Below are 25,696 nucleotides of genomic sequence, written 5' to 3' on the forward strand. Positions count from 1 at the left end.
TTATTTCCATTTCTCTAGGAGGTAGATCAAAAAGGATATTGCTGTGATTTACACCATAGAGTGTTCTGCCTATGTAACAGACCTGTATGCAGAAAACTATAAGACACTGATGAAAGAAATTAAACATGGGGCTTCCCTGGTGGCGCAGGGGTTGAGAGTCTGCCTGCCGATGCAGGGGACACGGGTTCGTGCCCCAGTCCGGGAAGATCCCACATGCCGCGGAGCGGCTGGGCCCTTGAGCCATGGCTGCTGAGCCTGTGCTCCACAATGGGAGAGACCACAACAGTGAGAGGCCTGCATACCGCAAAAAAAAAAAAAAAAAAAAAAAATTAAAGATAAATACAAACAGATGGAGAGATATGCCATGTTCTTAGATTAGAAGAATTAGAATTAGAATCCATGTGAAAATGACTGTACTACCCAAAGCAATGTACAGGTTTATTGCAATCCCTATCAAACTACCACTGGCATTTTTCACAGAACTAGAACAAAAAATTTCACAATTTGTATGGAAGCACAAAAGACCCCAAATAGCCAAAGCAATCTTGAGAAAGAAAAATGGAGCTGGAGGAATCAGGCTCCCTGACTTCAGACTACACTACAAGGCTACAGTAATCAAGAGAGTATGGTACTGGCACAAAAGCAGAAAGATAGATCAATGGAACAGGATAGAAAGCCCAGAGATAAACCCACGCACATATGGTCACCTTATCTTTGATAAAGGAGGCAAAAATATACAGTGGAGAAAAGACAGCCTCTTCAATAAGTGGTGCTGGGAAAAGTGGACAGCTACATGTTAAAGAATGAAATTAGAACATTGTTTTTTTAGACATAATGCTGTTGTACACTTAATAGACTACAATATAGTAAATGTAACTTTTATATGCACTGGGAAACCGAAAAATTCGTGTGACTCACTTTATTTTGTTCTTTTATTTTAAACTTTTTTTTTTTTTAATTTTTTGGCCACGCTATGCGGCAGGTGGGATCTTCATTCCCAGACCAGGGATCGAACGCACACTCCCTGCATTGGAAGTACATAGCCTTAATCACTGGACTGCCAGGGAAGTCCTGACTCACTTTATTTTGATATTTGATTTATTGTGGTGGTCTGGAACCACACTGAAATATCTCCGAGGTGTGACTGTAGTTAATGTTTCTTAGCACAGTGCCTCTCCACATAGATTAGATTGAGAAATCTCAGCTTGGTGAGGTATAAACCTGGGGTGGGTTTCATTTTTCTCCCAGTAGCTGCTACTAACTTTGTTTAATACTATCTCAATCTGATCCAATAACTTCCAGTCATTTCCATTTTAAAAGTTTTATTTCTGGTTGATATTTTTTCAGCCACATTCAGGTATTTTTATTTATGACCCTTGTCTGGTATAAAGTCCATCTTCCCCACCCCAGTGAGCTCCTGTTCTATTGCAGCTTGCCTCAGCCTCCTCTGTCTCGCTCGTTCTGCCCTCAATGCCCCAGGGATGCAGATGGGGTGAGGGAAGGCAGTGGCTCAGGCAACAGTTCACACCTCTTGGTCTTCCCTCTTCTGGGCAGCGGTTCCTTGCTATGCTGGCTGTCGTTGGTGATATGCTGCTGTTGACTTCTGTTTGAACTGGATCTAGGCTTCAACTGCCCTAGTGCTTTTGGTGTGGAGGCAAAATTCTCCCCCCAAGTACGATGCCCTGGGCTTTGCCTTCAGGGCTGTTTCACCCTCAGAAGGGTTGGTCCCTCCAGTGTTACTGGTAGCAACTTACCCAATCTTACTCCACACTGAGGACCGTGGGAACCTTCAGGGTCCCCCTCAGTTGTCTTCAGAACGTTGGGGCTCTGGGTGAGAGGCTATCACCACCTCAGAGTTCCCAGAAGCCTCTGCCTCCAGGTGAAAAGTGAATTCCCTCCCCATTGGATAGGTTCAGGTAACGAGGTGAAAACCTGATTTTCCTCATGTAGGAGTAAATGGAGAAGACATTGTCTCTCCTCAATACATCTTTGAATAAATGAATGAATGTAAAAAAAAAAGTCACGTTCCCTCAAAATCAAAGTATGAAGTTTTCCTTTTTACCATTTCTTTCTAATTTTTATTGCTAAAGATTTTTATTTATAGGGTTGACAAGTATTTCATAGCTGAAAAGGAGGGCATAAGCCATTGGACATTGTGTTGTCCCCCCTTCTCATTGAGAGAAAAGGATAATACAGGAAAGCAGAATTCTGGCCTTTGTTTCTCATTCACATTCTGGTATAGAGAGAGTCATTTTACTTATTGTGAGCCTCATTTTTTCTTTCCTATAAAATGAGAGAAATATCTCACTGATTTTCCTACCTTAGAGGGTTTTGCAAAGTTTAATACAATGGTCTATAGGTCAGGGTCTTTTATATTTTATCTCGCTCTCTCTCTCTTTTCTTTTTTTTTTATGTCTTTATTGGAGGATAATTGCTTTACAATGTTGTGTTAGTTTCTGCTGTATAACAAAGTGAATCAGCTATATGTATACATATATCCCCATATCCCCTCCCTCTTGCATCTCCCTCCAACCCTCCTTATCCCACCCCTCTAAGTGGTCACACAGCACCAAGCCGATCTCCCTGTGCTATGCAGCTGTTTCCCACTAGCTATCTATTTTACATTTGGTAGTGTATATATGTCAGTGCTACTGTCTCTAGGTCAGGGTCTTTTACCCCCCTCACCTGGGTTGTGACAACCAAACATATCTCTGGACATTATCACATGTCTTTTGGGGAGCACGTCTATCCCCAGATGAGACCTCTGGTATGAATGAATGACTTTAAGCTGATTGGGTGAGAGCTATCCTGGAGCTCAGTGTGGCTTGTGAAGATTAAGGATTTAAACTGTTCTATAGAGTTTAATGGGTTAGGACAAGCAAGGACCCATGCAACAGCTTTCCCTCTGGTTGTGTTGAGTTGTATCAATAAAAGTATTGTATCCATCATATTGAAGAAGGAAATGTATTAGACTAAATGATAAGAATAAAATCTATGATGTTAGAAGATTTGTAAATGCACAATTTTGTTGCAATTCATGAAATGTCATTTGAAATAGAATGTATAAAATTTTGGAGTTAGAGATACAGGCAGATCTGGGTCCATCAGATATCTGAAGATACAAGCAGGATAACAAGAAGGAGCGTGCAGAATGCTTATTTCTCAAGTTCATGAGACTGAGGTGTACTTGGAACAGGGGCGATTAATCAAGTGGAGGAGGGGACTAGAATGAGGCCAGGTCCTTGCTGCCTTGGCAATGACCCTGTTCTGAAGTTATGGCCAGCACAGAGAAAAGACCCATTTAGAAGTGGGGTGAATCATTTTGAGAACTCACCCTTGAGGAGTGACTGTAGTGGAGATATACAAGGAGAAAGAACACACAATAAAGGACTGGGAAGTTTGCAAAGGAGTTTCTCCACCCTGGGTGTTCCTGTTCCTGCCAGCACAGTCGTGGATGGTGTAAATAAATTAGGTATTCATCAGTCAGTTTTGTTGCCCCTGACCTGCTTTCCCTCACTGCTTTGCTTCTTGGAAGAAAATGTTAGAGGGGACATATTTCTTATAAACTGTTCATTATTCATTTTTTAGCATCCAAAAAGTTTGATAAGAGCAGGTTGAAAGTGGGAATGAGGGAGAGTGGGAGAGAGACGCAAGAGGGAGGAGATATGGGGATACATGTATATGTATAGCTGATTCACTTTGTTATAAAGCAGAAACTAACACACCATTGTAAAGCAATTATACTCCAATAAAGATGTTAGAAAAAAAGAAAGTGGGAATGAGAAAACCAAAATGGAGCTATCTGGAAATAAAAGCAGAAAGGAAAGGGCTTCAAAAAAGAGCACAGAGCTGTGGTGGGAGAGGAGTTTTTATTTATAGACCATATTATGTACATATTTTCAATTGAGTTTCTATTCTTACCTTTATATGTGAAATTAAAACAAACAGAAGAGCCACGCCATTTGGCCAGCAGGTGGCACCATAAGAATCTCCTATAAGAAAAGGGTGGCAAATGTAAACAGGATCCGTAATATTTTACCTTTCAGGAAAACTCTAGACATCAGTGTAGATTCATAATTTTGATGATATTAGCAACGTGTGTACGTTGCTTAAAATGGTTTCGGAAGATTCATCTCTCCCTTCATTTTTCATGCTAACATTGCTCATTCAGTGAAAGATTGTATTCCCATAAAAGGACAAAAACCTAGGTTTTAAGAAAAAAGTATAGGGACCTGGTGCCGGAGGTAGTGAGTGTTTCTGGCCTTTGCAAACAACTCTGAATAGGTTGATGTTTTGGGCTCGCCTTTGAAGTTCCCTCCACATTCCATGGGATTCAGGGGAATTTGTTTCCCAGTGGTGTGGTCTGGCCTTTTGTTGGCATCATTTGATCTGGTCTCATCGCCGTGTGCCATTCTGCTACCACCAGCTGGGCTGGAACTGGGGCCTTGGTCTAGGGTGTGAGTGGAGACGTCTTGATCTTGACATAGAAGAGAGATGCCCTTGTTGGAGTCTTTGCCCTTCAGTGGGTTTATAGAATATTTCTCTTGGGCTTGCGGCTTCTCTTCTATAAAGTGGGAAGTTCTGTGATTTTGAGATAGCGACTGCCTTTTGCTTTTCATGGGGTCCTTGGGACCAGTGTGATGGAAAGGAGGCATCTGGGACTTGGTTTTGTATATTTCTTGTATCGTCTTTGTCGTCAGTGCTCTGGGAAAGGAGGTACAAAGAAGAAAGGTCTCTGAAAACAGATGAAGAGGCTCATATTTAGCATTTTCAAGTTATTAGACCATGGCCCCTTTCAGTGTGGTATTAGGTGAGGTAATAAAGTGGGTGGGAAGAGCGTGAAGGGTGAGAATGGGTGGTAACAACGTGGAGAAATGGCTCTTTCCTTAAGAAGAAAAAGGCAGCACTTTCTCAGGGAGAGGACGATGTAAAGAGGTCATTTGGGAAGAAGCCATATCCATGAGTTTAGTAAGCATTTTCTTACCTAAATTTATTAGCCTGTAGAACCCTGTGCTTCTGTCCTCCCTGTGATGAGAACATAAGAACATCTTCTGGTCTCTTCTGACTTCCCTTCTCAAAGTAAGAGGAGAACATTTTCTTGATGATATCTGTTTTGAGTTAATTAATAGGTGTTATGGGTTGAATTGTATCCTCCCCAAATGTCATATGTAGACGTCCTAATCCCCAGTACTTCAGAATGTGACCTTATTTGGAGACAGGCCCTTTACAGAGATAATCAAGTTAAGATGAGGTCATTAGGGTGAGCCCTAGCCCAATATGACTGGTGTCCTTATAATAAAGAGAAATTTGGACACAGAGACTCAGATAGGGGGAAGGTGATGGGAAGAGGCACAGGAAGAAGATGGCCATCGACAAGCCAAAGAGGGTGGCCTGGAACAGATCCTTCTTTCCCAGCCTTCAGAAGGAACCGACTCTTGATTTTGGACTTCAAGCCTCCAGAAATGTGAGAAGACACTTCTGTTGCTCAAGCCACCCAGTTTGTGGTGCTTTGTTAGGGTAGCCCTAAAAAACGAATACAGTAACAGAAGAAGGAAAAGAATGATCGACGCTAGTTCTCTGGGCGGAGAAAGAGTGTATGAATACCATTGGATCACATTACAAAATAGGCTGATCTGGCATGATGAATGGAAACAGAAAAACCTAAAGCAGTTCCCCAATGTTTACCTCAAATATGTGAAAGAGGATTTAGAAACACCAAGGTCAGAGGTTTAAACGGACTTGGCCCATGGAGGTTTTGTCTGAATGTTTTATTTGGCAAGCATGGTGTTTTCAAAAGAAAATGACTGGGTGTGAGTGATACAGAGAGCTGGTGCCCTATTGTTTCATTCACCTCAATTATGTGACCTCCTACCCACCTGAGCCAAGAGTTGCAATTGCCGACCATGAGTAAGTGAGTTTGTTGCTCTTTGAGTTAATGTTTCAGCATCTTGTAGTCATAGCTGCTGTAGAAGACCCGGTTTGTTTTTAAGACATCTCATGAGTTGGTCACTTAGAGTTGAAAGTCTTGCACTAGTTTGCTGTAATGGGAGTGAGTTCCCTAAATCTACGTGGGTTAGTAGGCACCAGGCAGAGGACTTATGACCAGATAAAGGGCCTAGAATTTACATTAAACTCCCAATATTCTTTCATCAAATAACTTCTTGGTGAGGTAGTCAAGGCAAGAGATAGTCCTTTTGGGGTCGCTCTTCTTCTGTTGTCTTCTTGAGTGTGTGTGTGTGTGTGTGTGTGTGTGTGTCCATCTAGTTATCCAACTTAACAAGGATGTTTGAGTGCCTACTTTGTGCCAGGCAGTATATTCTTGACTCTGGTTTTCTTTACGTTGAACATATAATTAATCATAAAGCTCTGACAATTCCCCATTTAAATATCTCGAAATGCTGGTCCACTTAAGATGTAATTTGGTGGGAAGCAGCCGCATGGCATAGGGAGATCAGCTCCATGCTTTGTGTCCACCTAGAAGGGTGGAATAGAGAGGGTGGGAGGGAGACGCAAGAGGGAGGAGATATGGGGATATATGTATATGTACAGCTGATTCACTTTGTTATATAAACAGAAACTAACATACCATTGTAAAGCAATTATACTCCAATAAAGATGTTGAAAAAAAGATGTAATTTCACTTTCTAAATATCTTAAGATACTCATTTTTTTTCACCTGGCCAATGCCCTAGTTTAGGCCTTTACACCCTGGCCTACACTCTGGAATTCTCCTATCTGGTCTACCTTAAACATTACAGCTGAGTAATCCTTCTCACACGTGGACATGTAATCTCCCTACTCCCAAACCCTGTAGGGTGAGATTTAAACTCTTGCAAGACCTATGAAGCTATTCATGATTGGAGACACTGCCTACACTGCTTTGTCTGTAAACATTTCACCTACACCTTCTCGTCACCCCTTACACCCCTGCAGGTTGAGCAACCTGTAGCAAATCATTCTCATGTGTGCGCCTTTGTACATACCGTTCCTACTGCCAGGAGTGGCCTTGCCACGTGTCCTCGTGACAAGCTGCCCACCCCCCTACCCCACCCATCTTCATTCTCTTCCTCTTCTAAGATTCTGCTCATACACTGCCTCTTTTGGGACATCTCACCTGAGCCCCTTTGATAGACATAGGAAACTTTCCATGCTCTTGTTCTACTTTGAAAACAACTCTAATTTAGCAATTAGTATTTTCTGTGATAATTTTTTGCAAGCATGGCTAACTTCCAATTTAAATGTGAGCATCTCGAGGGCACAGACCATGTTTTTTCATATTTGCATTCCTGTGTCTATCTGAGATATTGTAATGGGGTTTTGTAAAGTCTGGCCCACAAAACACCTGTCCCAGAATAATCTGCCTTAGTGTCAGCTCATTTAAAAATGTGGATTTTGAGCCTAACTCCTAACCTACTGATCCAAATCTCTACAGATGAAGACTGGGAATATGCATTTTAAACAATCCACCTGGTGACACAGTGGTTAAGAATCCGCCTGCCAATGCAGGGGACACGGGTTCGAGCCCTGGTCCGGGAAGATCCCACATGCCGCTGAGCAACTAAGCCCGTGCGCCACAACTACCGAGCCTGTGCTCTAGAACCTGCGAGCCACAACTACTGAAGCCTGTGCACCTAGAGCCTGTGCTCCACAACGAAGAGTAGCCCCCGCTCGCCACAACTAGAGAAAGCCTACTCGCAGCAACGAAGACCCAATGCAGCCAAAAGTAAAATAAATAAATTTATAAAAAATAAAAACTCCACCAACTGGCATGTATCCTGTAGTTGAATCTCAATAATAATTTCATTAAGTGAATCATGGGAATATATTACCTAGTACAGTGCCTGATAAATACTGACACTTAATTCATGTTGTTTCCTTCCTTCGTCCCTAGTTTTACTGTCAAGAAGTCTGAAGCTCAGAGAGGATGTGACTTTCTAAAGGAAATAGAGACAGAGGCCCCTGAATTAAAGTTTGCTGCCTCCTTGTCCAGACTCTTTTTATACCACCTGTCCCTGACGCAAACTCTCTAGTCATCACGGACAGCCACCTCCCTCGGACCTGGTCTTCTGAACACCCCAGAGAGAGTAGATATCTGGTCTTCAGCATCCTTTTTGAGAACTGAAGCGGGATTCAACCAAATGGCTTCTAAGATTCTTTTCCATTCTGTGACCTTTCATTCTAGTTTGGTTGAACCATTTATTACAGACAAGGAAGTTCAGTTATTTGCTCAGTTTCTCCTCTTTAAAACCCAAAGCTGGAGGCTAGAAATAATTCTTAGGCCAGATGCCTGGATATTACTATAGGGTCTTGTGTCCACCTATTACCTGTGGAGACCTAAATGATTTTACATTCAATTGTGATACTTGGCTTTCCTCTTGAACATGCTACATCATTTTCAGGGCTCCTGCACCTGCCTTAAGTAAGAAGGGACCATAGTTTTGAAGAACCGAGATAGATCCATTCTATGCTGAATATTAACATATGATTATTTTGTTATGGGAAAAATAGAACTAGTTTCTACAAACTGTATAACTATGGCAACTTTCAACAAAACAGAAGAGTTTTAATCCTGTAACAGTCTTTTACAGGATTGATTGACTGATAAGAGCAAACACTTATTTTGCATTTAGGTACTGTTTCAAGTGCTCACTGCATCCTCAAATGACTTTATGAGGTAGGAAACATCATTTACATTTTACTTTGGAGAAAACTGAGGCAGAGACAGGTCCAGTAAGCTGCCCAAGGCCTCACAGCTGGTAAGTGATAGAGTCAGGATTTCAACCCTGGCAATCTGGGTCCAGAGTCTGTATTCTTAGCCACCATGGTTTAATGGACGAAGATGGAATCACTGAGCAGGCAGTTTTATTTCCTTCTTTTTTTACTGAATGGTGTAGACAGCGTTGGAAGGTCTGAGATTCTGGATAGCATTGTGTAGCCCTTCCTTCTGTGATAATCAGTAGCTACTAACTAGAAACGAGTGTATGAAGCTAGTAGTATTATTCTTGTTATAACTACTTAACTATATAGTCTATGTTCATTGGATAGTCTTCTAAGTGATGTGTACATTTGGAAAGGATTATTCTTTGGCAACAGAAGGTTTTATGGGAGGGAATTATTACAAAGGATATGAGCTCACAGCTTCTGAGTAAAGAGGCCTCTTTGGGTAAATGACAGAAATATTTGCCCTTTGGCTTAAGAAGACAAAGAAATCTCAGTACCAATACACAACGATCGCTTGTGCAAAATTTTCTAATCTAAGCAAAATCTGTAAGCTCTTGTGTGGATATACTTTGGAGTACAAGGAGGGTAGTTGACAAATTCACTTTCTGCAGAAGAAAGGAAGGGCCTGACTCTCATATTGGTGAGTGTTGAAAACAGCCAAGTGCTCCTTGCTCAGCCCTATCAGAGGTCAGCCATCGTTACACAATTCTCTACGGTCGCCAATCCCAGGGAAGTTTTTTTGGTTTACTTCCTTTTCATAAGACGACTTGCACATTAATAGTTACTCAATGAATGCTTGTTGACTAGGCATAGGAAAGAAGTGAAACCAAATCAACCCAGATATAAGAAAGTAGAACACTAAGGCTTTAAGCCAGAGAGAGCTCATTTGAAAGACTGGGAGCCTGAGAAGTGTTAGCTCAAGAAGGTTTGCATGTGGGCTGCTCCAGGGAGCTGTGTAATTGAGGGAGAGAGGGACACGGATGGGTGGGCAGCCTAAAATCCAAGTTGAGATCAGAAGTTTTCACTTTCTTGGTGTCCAGATCTCTGAAAGGGCCCTCGTCATGAGGTAGGGGATGTTACTCTTCCTTAACCAGCTGCTGGCTTGCTGCCCTGCTCTGCCTCTCCCCATCCTGGAAGGCTTACCTTGCTGCAACCTGTACAGTTCTTTTTGGAGCCGTCTCTGCTTCCTGGTCAACAACTTCACATGGTATAGGCAGATATCCTCTAGTCTCTTCAGTCTTTGGCTTCAGCCTGCTTGGCGTTCTCCCTCTCCAAATCAAAGTGCTTCTGTAGTGGTCCCCTGACCATGTGCCTCTCCATCCTCTTCATGGTCTAGAGACAATAGAACAAGATTCTCCCAGGCACCATGACAGACCTGATAAAGCAAAACGGGGAACCTGACCCCTGACTTTTAACTGGAAGATCAATGTTTGAATCCTGTGTTTTTCTGAATCCACAGCTGCCTACTCAGACGAAATCACACTATTAGAAAACTTTGCCCTGCTGACTAAAATATTATTCACAACCTAAAAGTTAAGAATTATGTTTTATTTGGCAGGAATTTTTAGGACTTCAAGCTCGGGAGGCATCATCTCAAGTAACCCTGAGAAAACTGCTCTGAGGAGGTGAGGGGGGAGCTAGGATTTGTAGAAGTTTGCAACAAAGGTCAGGTAGTAGGAACAAAAGATTACTGCTAATAAAAGAAACCTAGACATCCCAAGTTAAGGAACTTAGTGTTTTTCTATGTATGGGAAGATACAAGAGTCTGGGCTCACTGAAATCATTCCTTTGATATACACCCCAGCTTATCTGGGGCCAGTATCCTCAGGGCTCACCAGCTCACCATCGGCTGTGTCTGCAATCGCTGATGACTGTGACATCTATGGCAGGCAATATTCCATTTATCAGCCCTATAGTAACATGATTTTCCAGAGTCACACAGAAGTATTGAGGACAGAGTCATTCCTCTGAGCCTCAGTCTCCTTGCCAATAAAATAGACGATAGGTTCCCTACAAAATCCTCAATCAGGTTGCTATAAAGATCAGTGAAAACTACATGAATAACTTTTGGGGCAAAAATAATAAAAACACTTTACATATATAAGGCATTATTCTCCCTGTGAGATAAGTCTCTTCTACTGTTCTTTAAGTTCTTTAAAGTTTCCCCAAAAACCTGCTCATGGGCCTGGAGAGGATTTGGGGACTTAGGACAGAGCCATTCTGGAGCCCTTTCAGTTCATTAATTCATGAACGCGAGGGTCCATGCAGCCTGCAATCCTACCATGTGGCAGGTGCTATGCTGAGGGCTGAGGGTAGTGGTGAATGAAACACAGCTCCTGCTCTCAAGGAACTTTCAGATTTACGATGCTGGAGTCTAATGGTGCATGCCAAATCTGAACAATCAATATTTCAAAGAGTGGGAAGAGTGGGATCTGTTGGTCACAAAATAGTACAGGTATCCAGAACAAGTAGTCTGGGCAGCTCTGGTGAAACCGCTTGGATTGGAAAGTGGTTCCTCTTCCCACCCTCGCCCATCTTCCTCCTCTGAGCTCTGTTGCACTAACAGGCAGGGACACATCTTTCCTCCTCTTTGTGTCCCTCACAATATGCAGAGCTAAGAGCACAATATGTGGCTGGGATATAAATGGATTGCTATGAATAAAGCTTTGGTGATAATAACACAGGAAAAAGCTTAGCATTAAAAGGGAGGATAAGGTCAGGACACAGGAAAGAAATTTTAAGACAGCTTTTACTCTAAAGCGTAGACTAAACTTTTATTAAAGAACGTGGTGAGTAGCACTTACCTACAAATCCAGGGTTTGCTGAGAATGTTGCCTGCTTCTTTTGCTATGCCAGGTTGAGCCTGGATTAATGTGTTTGTTTTTCTTCAGTAAATTTTAGGAGCTCGGTGTTGGGGAGGTGGGAGATAGAGAGACTTTTGGAGAGGGTTGAGAGGGAGAGTGTTGAATACACTTGAAAGCTCTCTTCCATGCCACCTCCCCCGTCAGGAATGCTAACTCCCTGGGTGTGGGCACCAATCCCAGAGCTTGAAATAGCTCTGTGAGTTAAGGGAGGCTGCCAGCCTCCAGCCCTCCCCTCAAGGGGCCCACAGTGCCCCTTCTCAGCTGTGTCCATGGGAGCCAAGAATGAAAGCAAGGAGTGTCTTACTGTGTTCTCAGTCTCTCTCTATCCCTCTCTTTCCCCACCCACTTCTCCTCTTTTCCCTCTTTTGCCATACTACTCCCCACTCTCCTCACAATGCCCAGTCCTACTTCTTGGAAACCAGATCAGGTTCCAAAAGAAGGTACCCTGTTTTTTGTTGTCAGATTGTACACATTTTGTGCAGGAGAGTAATTTGTTTATTTTGTATTATTGCCCACTGTACTGACTTTCCCCAGGCTTCTATCCATGTCTTGTGTACTTCAGCGCTTAGTTAAGATTTTCAAAGTTGTCACAACAGAAACAGGCAAAGTGAAATTTAAATCGACTTTTGTGATCATATATTGGACTCTACGGTAGAAGGCCAGTTGAACTACTGGTTATGGAACAAGACATTAAGTGGGATTTTTCTTGTTGCCTGAGGGCTTCCTCTGAAAACAAGAGGCATTAATGTGCCACAGTCTAAAAAGAACTGCCAACACTGTGGCCTATTAATTCCCCCAGAGCTTACTGAGAGGCAGCTAAACAGACCCTATTACTCATAATCATCACCTAGCAAATAAGTTGTTATAAGGAGATTACTGGGGAGAGGGAGAGGGAAATCCATTATTCTCTCAGTGGGAGGTAATATCTTTCCCATCCTTTCTCATGAGGTAATTCTCTCACCTCCAGAATTTAAATGATAGGAATGGAGTTCCAGGAAAATCATCATAGAGAATGGGGTGCGTACACAAGGAAAGACTTACACCTCACTCCCCAGCTGGAGACTTGATGAACTACAGAACCACAGATCAGCCCCCACTCCAACCCTTTGTTGCCACCAGAGCTGATCATAGTGAGGGATTTCTTAGAAAATCTTGGTTACTCCATGTTATCTTGAGAGACAGCTGAGGAGGGCAGGCTTGCAGAAATAACTCAAGGTTGAAGGGCAAGAACGAGCCTTAGTGTGTGAGCCTGGGAAAGGAATGGTGGCCAAACCCATCCTAGCTCCCGTTAGCCCTTCAAGTGAGCCAAAGAGGAACTTTTAGCAGTTTCTTGGCTCCATGTGAAGGAGCACAGAGGTTATATAAGGGGGGAGAAACCATGGCATTGTCCTTGGAAGACTCTAGGTCAAATAAGGTAATACTTCACTCTGAGCAGGCATAGAATCACAGGCAGGGCCAGAGCGAGTAGTGATAGAAGGGATCTGATTGAAGGTGAACTTTCTCATGAAAACAACACATCTTAAGAGCAGAGCACGGCAGGACCATATGGAACATGACTGATCATGGAAATACCAGTAATGCCACAGCACCACAAAAGTATTAGTTATATAAGAACTATATAGTTCCCCTTCTCCAAGTCCCTGGGAGTCCACTGAGGAAAGGGTTTAAACTTTATTTAAGATTGGAACGTCAACATGGTCTGGACTTCCTTACAACAAAAGTGGCCAGAAATGTGTAGAATCTGTCCATGAAATCATTAAGGGACAAGAAAAAACATTGAAAAATAATGATCTGACGAAATATAAAGCTCTAATTCCGATATCATGTCCCTGCTATCATCACTAGGGAAAAAGTTTAAACTGCTCATTAAAATGATTATGATTAAAATGAATTTTACAGAATGGATGTAATTTATTCATATACTTTTCTCTCTCTCTCTTTTATATGGAAGTACTGTCCTTTTGTAGTCAAACACATCTGAGATCAAAAAATTATTCCATCATTTAGTAGGATGTATGACTTTATGCATTAATTCTGTCATATCCCCTAGTCTCCTCATCTATGAAAAGGCTTAATAGTATCTTCATCATAGTGATTTTGATAGAATTTGGTGAAAGAATGAATATAAAGTGTTTGGTACATAGTAGATATTCAATAAACATTAGTCCCACTTTCTAGCAAAGATGGAGTAACAGGGAGTAGATTTACCTTTCCATATGAAACAATTAAAAAATCAGACAAAATTTATGAAATAATGTGGTTTATTTTTAACATTGGTCATGAGGCAGGTAGGATGGTGTTCCCTGCAAGAGCAGAAACAAACCAGGGGAGCTCTATTATTCTCCCAGCTTACTGGCTGGAAAGAGTTTCCAGGCCATATCATAGGGAAGGGACAGCCAAGCAATGATTCCCTGAGAAGACAGAGGTAAAAGTCCAGAAAGGCCAAGGCAGCTAGGAATGACAACAATAGTACAAATTGTACAAAGTCCAGATGGGAAGAAATGGAAGTATACTGTTATAAGGTTCTTATACTATATGTGCAACAGTATATAATCACTTGAAGGTAGACTGTAATAAGTCATAGCTGTATACTCTAAACTCTAAAGAAACCTCTAAAATAATATATCAAAGAATTATAACTAGTCAACAAATATGATAAAATGAAATCATAAGAAACACTGAATCTAAAATAAGACAGAAAAAGAGGAAAGAGAAAATAAGGAATAGTTTAGATAAAAAGGAAATAGATAGCAAGACAATAGATTTAAACTTAACATTATTAAGAATCACAATAAATATAAATGGTTTTAACACCTGATTAAAAGGCACAGATTGCCACATCAAATAAAAGAACAAGACCACAGTATATAATGCTGACAACAACCCAAACCAAACCAAAACAAATTTTTAGTGTAAAGACACAAATAGGTGAAGAACAGAAGGATAGAAAAAGATATACCATGCTAACACTAATTTAAAAAAAAGGGATGGCTATGCTAATAAATAATAATAAATAAAGATTAATCTTCAGAACCAAGACTATTAACAGTGATCAAGAGAGTAATTTCTCAGTGATGTAGGGACTAATATTCATCAAGGGAACATAAAAATCCATAATGCTTTTGCTTCTAATGACAGAGCTCCCAAATACATGATACAAAACTGATGGGACTGTGTGGAAGAATCTATATACCCACAATCATAGTCAGTAATTTCAACACTTATTTCTCAGTAATTTGTAGAATTTATATAAATAAAATTAGTAAGGATAAAAGAAACAAACAACACTATCAACCAACTTGGCCAAATTGACATTTATAGAATATTCCACCTGGCAACTACAGAATACTCATTGTTTTCCAGTGCACAAGGAACATTTATCAAGATAGACCATATTCTGGGCCATAAAACAAGTTTAATAAAAGTATTGAAATAACAAAGTGTATTCTCTGACCACAATGAAATGAAATAGAAAGGTATCTGGAAAATACCCCTAATACTTGTAAATCAAATAATGTACTTCTAAATAACCCATAGATCAGCCACAGTGCTGACCTGTGTGTATGGAATCTGGCTGGTTCTGCTCCACTGATGGGGACCTGCCCTGGAGGGCCTCCCAGAGAACTGGGTGGAAAACACTGAGAGCCTTCCTGGCCCCACCTGCCCATACATAAAATAGATAAGCAATAAGAATTTACTGTATAACACAAGGAACTATATTCAATATCTTGTAATAACCTACAATGGAAAATAATCTGAAAAAATATATTTCACTGAATCACTTTGCTGTATACCTGAAACTAACAATATTTTAAATCAATTACACTTCAGTAAAATAAATCAATAACCCACAGATTAAAAAATTAAATCAAACAGAAAATTAGAATGTTTTGAAATGAACGAATTATGACACAACAGATGAAAAATTGTGAGATGAACTAAAGCAGTACTTTAGAAGGAAATTTACAGCACAAAAATGCCTATATTCTAAAGAAGAAAGATCTCAGATCAATTAGCTCAGTTTATACTTTATAAGATTAGAAAAAGAAAAGAAAATTAAACCCCAAGTAGCAGAAGCAATGAAATAATAAAGAAAAGAAAAGAAAACAATGAAATTAAGAACAGAAAAAACAATAGAGAAAATCAATGAAATCAAAAGCTGACTCTTTGAGAAGATCAATAAAACTTTAAATTTCTGTTCTAGTTCTGTGAAAAATGCCATTGGTAATTTGATAGGGATTGCACTGAATCTGTAGATTGACTTGGGTAGTATAGTCGTTTTGACAATATTAATTCTTCCAATCCAAGAACATGGAGCATATATCAATGTGGGTCATCATATTAACAGACTAAAAAAGAAAAGTACATGATTAGCTTAATAGGTTTAAGAAAAGGATATAATAAAATCCGAAATCCATTCTTGATAAAATCTCTGAGCAACTCAGGACTAGAAGGGAACTTCCTCAATCTCATAAAGTGTGTCTATGAAAAGCTGAAAGGTAACATCATGCTTAATGGTGAAAGACTGAATTCTTTCCCATAAGATGAGGGACAAGGCAAGGATGTCTGCTTGCATCACTCCTGTTCAACATTGCACCAGAGTTCTAGCAAGGGCAATAATACAAAATAAAAAAGAAAAATGTATCCAGATTGAAAATGGAATCAATAATGAGTGAAACTGTTTTAAAAAAGTTAAAATTTTCATTTTGTTATGGTAAGAACACTTAACATGAGATCTACCCTCTGCGAATACTGCTGCAGTGAACATGGGAGTGCTAATATCATTTTGGGATCCTGATTTCAATTCTCTTGAATAAATACCCAGAAGTGGGATTCCAAGCAAAAGTCTGTGAGAATATATTGACAACACATACATCTGACAAAGAACCTGTATCCATACTATCTAAATGGCATTTACAACTTAGTAAGGGCACAAACAACCCTGTTCAACAAAAGGGCAGAAAACTAGAATAGACAACCCAAAAGAATATACAAATGGAATGGCCCATTAGCAAATGAATATATACTTAATGTAGTCATCAGGAATCCCAAATGAAAACCACAACAAAATATCCCTTTCTACTCACTGGCATAAATTAAATGAAAAGGAGTGGCAAAACCACTCCCGGTGTCGGTGATAACGTGGAGCAATTGGAACTTTCAACATTACTGTTAGAAATGTAAAATGGTGCAATCACTTTGGAAAAGAGTTTGGAAATTTTTTATAAAATTCAACATATACTTACATATGACTAATTCCATTTCTAGATAGAAGAGAAGAGAAAACATGAAACCCATAAAAAGACTTGTATAGGAGTGTTCATAGCAGCTTTATTCATAATAATCCCAAACTGAATACCTTCCAAAGGATCATCAACAAATGAATTGATAAACACACTACAGTTCATCCATACGATTGAATACTACTCAGCAATAAAAAGAAGAAAACATTGGCACATGCAATGGCATGAATGAATCTTATAGACATTATACTGGTGAAAGAAGGCAGACACAAAACAAAAAATGATTCCATATATTTGAACTATTAGAACAGATGCAATGAATCTATATTGACAGTAATCGGATAAGTAGTTGCCCAGATTGAGAGATGTGAATGAAGCCTGATTGCAAACCAGATAAGAGGTAAATTCACACATAGAAAGAGACAGGGAGGGGGGGAATGGGCTCCAAAGATCTGCGGAGGGGTCCCTTTGGCTAAGTACTGATCTACATTTCAGGCATGAAATGTCCAATAAAATTGTGGATGAATGAATAAAATGCGGTACATTCATAAGATTGAAAACTAGTCCACACTATAAAGAACTGCTGATACGTGAAACAACGTGGATTAATCTCAAAAGCATTATGCTAAGAGAAAGATACCCATACAAAAGACTAAATCTGTATGATTTCATTTATAGGAAATTCTAAAAAAGATAAATTGAAAGTGATAGAAAGCAGATCAGCACTTGATTGGGACTGGAGTGAGGAACATGAACTGACTTTAAGGGAGAGGAGAAAAGTTTTTTGGGGTCCTGGAGATGTCCTATATTTTGATCATGGTTATGTTTACATGAATGGTTTCATTTGTCAAAACTCTTCTAACTGTATAGTCAATATGGGTGAATTTTATTGGATGTAAATTGTATCTCAGTAATGCTGAATTTTTAAAAAAGGCACAAGAATCATTATGAAAAGTCTTCACGGGCCAACTGTTTTTGGAGGTGGCTTAAGCAACAGCTCACTATGCTAAAAATTAACCAAGGGAAAGAATCAAGCATCTATCCTGTCTTTCCTGTATAAACAATATTTTCATGGTGAGTAAAAAGTAGATGAGGGAAAGACTTTTATAAGACTTGCAGCTAATAGAGGCAGAAGGAAAGAAGAAATCATCATTTTTCCACCTCTAATGCATTTGTGGATCTAGGCAACGGTCCTCAGTGCTATTAAAACCTTAGGTGGAAGGTTGAGGGAAATTTCATAATGGAGGCTGCAGCTGTCACTACCTGAACCAAATTCATTGATTAGTTCTAGTAGTTTTCTGGTAGCATCTTTAGGATTCTCTATGTATGGTATCATGTCATCTGCAAACAGTGACAGCTTTATTTCTTCTTTGCCAATTTGGATTCCTTTTATTTCTTTTTCTTCTCTGATTGATGTGGCTAAAACTTCCAAAACTATGTTGAATAATAGTGATGAGAGTGGGCAACCTTGTCTTTTTCCTGATCTTAGTGGAAATGCTTTCAGTTTTTCACCATTGAGGATGATGTTGGCTGTGGGTTTGTCATATATGGCCTTTATTATGTTGAGGAAAGTTCCCTCTATGCCTACTTTCTGCAGGGTTTTTATCATAAACGGGTGTTAAATTTTGTCAACACCTGAACCTATCAATCAATCTTAGAGTCACTGAAGGGAGGAAAACCAAACATTTTGTTCATCATTAATACACTGAAGAAGTATACTTGCCTAAAATATTTTTAACCTGAATCTAATCAAACCTCTAAGTCTGACTGCCAATTCTTGAGAAAGTGGATTTTTCTAGAGAATTATCTGGTTTCTTTGATAAATCAATAGCAAGGGAAAAAGAAAATCAAGGCAGGACCTCTTGTAATGAAATAGTCTTAGCAGAAGTAACAACCAAAGCAATGTGTGGGCTTGTCTAGATCCTGATTCCCACAAATCAGCTACAAAAAGCACCTTTGGGACAAGTGGAAATTTGCACAGAGGATAGATATGAGAAGATACCAAGTTGTTAAATTCATGGTTGTGGGACTTCCCTGGCGGTCCAGCGGTTAAGACTTCACCTTCCAATGTAGGGGGTGCGGGTTCAATTCCTGGTCAGGGAGCTAAGATGCCATGTGCCTTGTGGCCAAAAAACCAAAAAACATAAGGAAACAGAAGCAATATTGTAGTAAATTCAATAAAGACTTTAAAAATGGTCCACATCAAAAAAAAAAAAATCTTTCCAAAAAAATTTCACTGGTTGTGTTGGTGGCTTAGTGCTTATGTTAATAAAGTCCTTACCAGTTAGAGAGGGAGATACATACCGAGGTGTTTACAGATGAAAAGACGTAATATAGTATTTTTGTATCAGCTCTAAAATACTCCTGTGAAAAATAAAATAAAATACTAAAACAGGTGTATAAGAGTCTGTGTATGTGGAAATGGATGACACAAAAGTGGCAAAATGTTGATAATTGTTGAAGCTAGGATATGAACAAAAGAGGGTTTATTAGATGATTCTTTCTAACTTTGAACATGCTTTAAATTCTCCATAATAAGAAGTTAAAAAAAACTTGGAGGAAGTCAGATTGAAGGGAAAACTTATATTCAAAAGTGTGACAATTATGCTTTTAGCTGACTTTTAAGCAGAAATAATAAAAACCAGAAAACAGTGGAATATCTTCAATACCCTGAAAGAAAATGTGTCAACCTCAAATTCTACGCGCAGGTAAACAAAGACATTTTCAGACAAATAAACAAAAAGTAGAGTTTGTTCTCCACTAAATAAAATTCGAAAGGGTGTACTTAAGGCAGAAAGAAAGGTTCTTAGATGTAGGACTGAGGTACAAGAAGGAACAAAGAGCAAAGAAAGTAGTAAATAAGTGGGTACATCTAAATGAATGCTGGCTGTATAAAACTGAGATCTGGAAAATAAAATGTTTCATGCACAGTAATAAAGCACAGAGTCTTCAAAGGAATAGAACAGGTGAGTGTTCTAAGTTTCTTTTATTGCCCAAGAGAAGGGTAAATACATTAATTAACATTATACTTCCATAAATTAAGATTCATGTTATCATTTCTGGGGTAACTACTAAAAGGATTAAATAAGAGGGTAGGATTTACGAACTAGCAGAGGATAAGAATTGAAGTGGCAAAAAAATAATGAATCTGAAAAGGGAGTGAGAAAGACGGAGAAATCATAAAGTACAAAATAAGATGGAAGTCCAAACACATCAGTAATTATGTATACAAATGACTAAATTCTCTAGTTAAAAGTTTAGAATTGTCAGATTGAATTTTTTAGAAAAGGAGTGCTACTTGACACCAAAATGGTTATAAATATAAATGCAAATGGAAACAGTGAAATCATGTGAAATTTCTCAATTAAATGTTACTGAGATGATCCAAATATTTTAAATTGCTCCCCAAATCATGAACTTGAAATATATAACGTGAAAATTGAAATAACTATGAAAAATACATCCAGAATCACAGTGGAAAATGTTAATTTGCCTATATCAGTAATTAAGAAAATCAGTTAAGAATCAGTAAGGACATGGGATATTTGAAAAACACAATGGCAAATTCAGCTTCATGGACATATATAGGAAATCACCTTGTTCTTAAGGAAGGTTTCCAGAAGCTGCCACAAGACACTTCTGCTTATAATTCATTGACTTGAACTTATTCACAAGGCCACAGCTAGCTTCAAGGGAAACTGGGCAACGTGGTGTTTTTCTTTTTCCTGGACATCTATGCGCTCATTTAAGTCTTCGGGGTTTCGTTACTTTGAAAGAAGGAGAAACGTGTATTAGGAGACAGCCAGTAATCTCTGCCACAGATACTCCTACACAGGGACAGGCAGCTCTGAGTTATTGAATGCTCTTTAATATGTGACAGGCTACCATCAAATAAGCACTAATCAGTACAAACATTATAAATGCAAAAGCAACCTCTAAAGTCATGTGGCAGTAATTACAAGGTGGTCATCCAGATATTAGAATATGTTAACATGATTTTTTTGGGGTTGTATTTGAAACCAAGCACATACACATGCATGCATACATTCTTACAGAGAAATTAAAACTCCCTCCCCTTCTATTTATGGACACCGTTTGAAAAGAGGCGGCACAGAGAATGATACTAACACAAAGGTTTTCAAGATATGCCCCCCACCTCATCTTCCACACTCTCCCACATCTCGCGCTCTTTGCATTTCTCCAAAGACAGCATGAATTCTCAAGGCTCGAGGTCTTGGCACAGACTTTTCTTTCTTTCCCTGGCCCATCATTCAGCCCACCTTGGCCTTTTATCCCCCTTAGAAGAATAGAGGGCAGGCAGGCAGGCAGGCATCCTTATCTCTCCAGAGGGAATTAGGCACACGTTTCTCGCTGCTCCCATAATACATGTAAAACATATAGTACACTCGAAATTATTATTACTAATATCATTATTATTATGTCCTCCAACAATAACCATTCTTACACTGCACTTTTTAAAAACCAAAGTACTCTTTATTTGTCAATTTCTTCCACTGGTGTGCAAAATCCTTGAAAGAAAGGATCAAAAATAAAAATTCTTCTTGGTACCTTCAGCTTGTAGCACAGTGCATGGCTCATGATAAAGTTTCAGTAGATGTTTGCTGAGAATGATAAATTAGAAAAAAAAAAAAGTCAGCAAGTTAATCTCCCCTGAAAGCTTACATAGCTCAGACTTTTAACTTTCCTATTAAATTAATAACCAAGAGCACTTTGGTTCTTCTCATCAGACTGAAAAGATAAATAATAAAATAAAATAATTCCAAATGTCTTATTAATATTTTGAGCTGGGAAATTCATAGCCTACAGGGTATACCCATGCTTGTAAATGTTACACCATATTAGTTGTAAGTTGACTCATTTCCTCCTTACATGCTCCCTCAGCTGGCTCCTTCTAGATTTATAGCTGAGCTTCTTGTCCTTTGTCTTTCTGTTTTATATTGAAATAAATATTTTGTGAGCTTGTCAGTTTTCTGAAAACCAGCAGCCTTTGCCTGAAAGGAAGGGATGCAGTGAGGTGCCCAGAGGAAGTGTTTCTCTAGTGGGAGTGGGATATGCTGGGAAAGCAGGCTGGACAGCCTCTTTATTTCTGGTAATGAGGTTCAGTTTTCATCATATAGTGATCAGATCACAGCAGCAGCCACCTTTGTCAAGGAAAAAGTACACAGAGTTATTGAACCAACACATTCCTAATCTCCCCATCTGTTTAATGGGTAACTTTACACAGTAAGTGGATTTCCATAGTGACATAGTCGCGTAATATCTACCCCACCTACAAAACTAAACATCTACCTCTCCTCTCCTGCTCTGAGTGCTGAAGACGCCTACCATATTCGTGTTCTAGGGCTACCACAACAAAGTATCACAAATTGTGTGGTTTAAAACAACAGAAATTTATCCTCTCGTAGTTATGGAGGATTGGAGTTTAAATTCAAGGTGTTGACAGAGCCAGCTCTCTCCTAAGCCTCTAGAGGAGGAATCTTCCTTGCCTCTGGTAGCTCCAAACATTCCTTGGCTTGTGGTAGCGTAATTCTAATCCCTGCCCCCATCTTCTCATGGCCATCTTCCCTCAGTGTCTGTTTTTGTGTCTCTTCTTGTCTTATAAGGACACCGTCATATTGAATTAGGGCCCCCTAATTCAGTATGAGCTGATCTTAAATTGATTACAACACTGAAGACTCTTTTTCTAAATACGGTCACATTCATAAGTACCAGGGGTTGTTAGGACTTAACACATTGTTTCGGGGATCATGATTCAACCCGTGAGAGGAACTTTTTTTTTTTTTTTTTTTTTTTTGCGGTACGCGGGCCTCTCACTGTTGTGGCCCCTCCCGTTGCGGAGCACAGGCTCCGGACACGCAGGCTCAGCAGCCATGGCTCACGGGCCCAGCCGCTCCGCGGCATGTGAAATCTTCCCGGACCGGGACACGAACCCGCGTCCCCTGCATCGGCAGGCGGACTCTCAACCACTGTGCCACCAGGGAAGCCCGAGAGGAACTTTTTAAAAAGCCCTATGGAGCCCTTTCTTTTGGGCCAGTGTTACCCAATTTTCATTTCCAGTTTTTACAAATACATAATTTGTATATTTTTACATAACACATTGCTCTTATCTTAATGTTTATTATATTCTCTATTGGGAGTTATACTATTTTAATGGCCAAACATATCCTATTAGTCTATTGGAAAATTTCCAGTAACATATGTGTCTTACTGCACCATTGTCACCATTTGATTTACTTATTTCTGAGGTCAATATTCTAATTTTTCCATGTCCTTGGACTTGTCACATCACTGATTCCTCTTTCCCTGTAAACTGAATATCCATTACTAAATCCTCCTAACTCCTCCGTGAGAGTATCTCCTGCCCCTATTTCTCCCTTACCACTCACTGTCATCATCCTTTTGACTCCTTATGCCCAAACCATGATAATCGACTCCTGATTCCTCTACTTTGGTCTCTCCTCACACTACCAGGCTGATATTCATGCCACCTCATTGTTTAAAACCTTTCTATAATATGCCTTTGTTTGAGAAATAAGAGATAAATGCTTTAACCTGAAAGAATTTCATAGGGAAACATAACTCTATGGTGATATGTCCATATCTCTTACAATTATATTTGCAGCATGAAAACTTCCAGTTACAGCAATGTACATAATAATCTCCAACATGTCCAATCATCAAAGAAAAGTTAAATTTTGTCACCAGCTACGTACAAAGGTAGAAAGTAGGGATACCGAGCAGGGCCCTGTGGGGCTCCTGGGCACAAAGTCTTTCTGTGTCCCCCATTTCTTAGATTTCAGGAAATAGGCTTCATTCAGCCTCCATGACCTTCCCTGAGTTCCAACAGGCAGATTCAAGCCATTGCTAGTTAGGGAAGAGAGGGGATGCCAGACCAGGGAGAAACAAACAGTCAAGAGAAACCATAGTGCAGCCTTGCGGCAAGGTCCTGGTTTCCCATCAGGGGATATACACAGCAATATCTTTGAGCTGTTTTGCAAGTACTGAAACCCCCTCCAGCTGGGAGAAATTAACAGTTAAAGATAGTATGCTGCCCTCAAGCACATGACCCTGGACCGGTTGGAACCAGAAGGTTGATGATGCTGATTCCCACTTACCTCACCACCAACCAATCAGAAGAATGTCCACAAGCTGAACACCATTTTTGGTGATCAACTTTGAACCATTACTATAAAACTTCTCACTCCCCCCTCCAGGTTGGGACACACAATTTTGAGGGCATTAGCTCACTGTGGCCCCCTTTGCCTGGCAAAGAAATAAAGCTATTCTTTTCTACTTCGCCCAAAACTCTGTCTCTGAAAATTAATTCGGTGTCAGGGTATAGAGGCCCCACTCGGCTTCAGTAGGAATCAGTAAAACTTAGAAAGGTATTGAATAATTATTGATATAAAAGATTTTTATAGCAATGTTTAATATTTGGCAAGTATGAAGAGATCGGCTTAGTGCAGAAAATTTGAAAAATACAGAAAAATATAAGGAAAATAGTGGAAAAAAATCTGTGACTTCATCAACCTATTAACATTTTGAAAGGCTTCTGTCTTGTCTTTAAGGAGAAGATGTTTCTAATGAAAGACATCTCTATCCAGGCCACCGGAAACTTCCCCACCCCTTCTGTCTCAGCCTGTATTTTACTTAACCAATACATGCCCATTCCATGCCCTGTATTTTTCACAAATTTTCTTCTTATATTTGGGAGCTGGGTTTCAGAGGCTTCCTCTCCCAAAACAAATCTTTAGAGGAATTGGGGTCTTGAAGATTTTCCAAACCATCTCGAATCTTATCACACCACCTGCTGGACAGAAAGGAAGTAGACAGGTTACCAATTAGCAGCACCTGTGAACCTTCTAGATGAGCTCTCCCAAGACTGGGATGTAATAGCATCAGAGAGGAGGGTCATGCCCACTTTCCATCAAGAACCACAGGCTTCCACAAACATCTTGCTTCAAGGGAGGCAAGTTCAACTTTGAACTCAACTACGCTGTGCAGAAAAGCTGATGTCAGCCTCTTCTTTTAATGACCCCATCTAATCCAGTTCCTGAAACTGACAAATCAAAGATTTCCTTGTCTTCAAAGCTCCATCCAGCATACCCTCCATTAAGAAAAGAAGCCTGGGAATGGCTTTGGAGATGCAAACAGCCGATTTGGGGAGTTCCCAAAGGGAAGTGGAAGCAACCAGAGCAGAGTGCCTAACAGTGCTCCCCGACTTGTAGAAAGTGGACATTTCTGTTTCAGGCTCTTCCCGGCCATGTCTCTCCTTTAAGCCCATCCCGTCTTCATTTCCTCCATCTTTGCACATAAACAGCAGTTCAAAGGCTGCAAACACCTGGATTGTTTATCAAAAGGTTATCTTTTGAGAAGCTAGAGTCCTTTCTTAAGATTCTTCACTTATTGCCTTCATGTCTGCTTACTTCTTAAGGAGTCTCATAGTCAGGGGTTCTGCTCCTGCCTTTGGTCATTCATTTTGGAATTCTGTCACCACCATGGTTAAGAATTGTCCTCCACATCAACTGTTATTCTTTCTAGGTTAGTTTGACATACACACATTGAGCATTACACTTTGCCATCAGGAGAGACGTTGAGAAAGATAAAAATAAGTCTTTCCTTAAGGAAGTGAAAATCAAGTAGGGGGAAGTAGCAAGATGAAGTAGAAAGATGAAGAGACTCCAAAATTAAGTTTGCTTACCACTTTAAACTATTCTATAAACAAGGAACATGAAATAAAAGAATTCACATGTTTAAGAAAATTATGACCAGAAAGAAATAACTTGAACCAAAGTACCATATGTTCTGGAATCAACAGGAGTGTCTCAGTTAATGTGGGGACGATCT

General features: G+C 39.8%; 1 protein-coding gene across 1 annotated transcript; it reads right to left on the bottom strand.

The window, feature by feature from the left end:
- Nucleotides 1-4,211: 4,211 nt before the first annotated feature.
- CCDC190 (coiled-coil domain containing 190) lies at nucleotides 4,212-10,050 on the bottom strand. Its single transcript, XM_065899930.1, is given in 4 exon segments — nucleotides 4,212-4,704; nucleotides 4,985-5,108; nucleotides 9,865-9,966; nucleotides 9,969-10,050. Coding segments are annotated over 4 exon segments (801 nt in total).
- Nucleotides 10,051-25,696: the final 15,646 nt, after the last annotated feature.

This window comes from Phocoena phocoena, chromosome 1 (assembly GCF_963924675.1).
Source record: "Phocoena phocoena chromosome 1, mPhoPho1.1, whole genome shotgun sequence".
Lineage (NCBI taxonomy): Eukaryota > Metazoa > Chordata > Mammalia > Artiodactyla > Phocoenidae > Phocoena > Phocoena phocoena.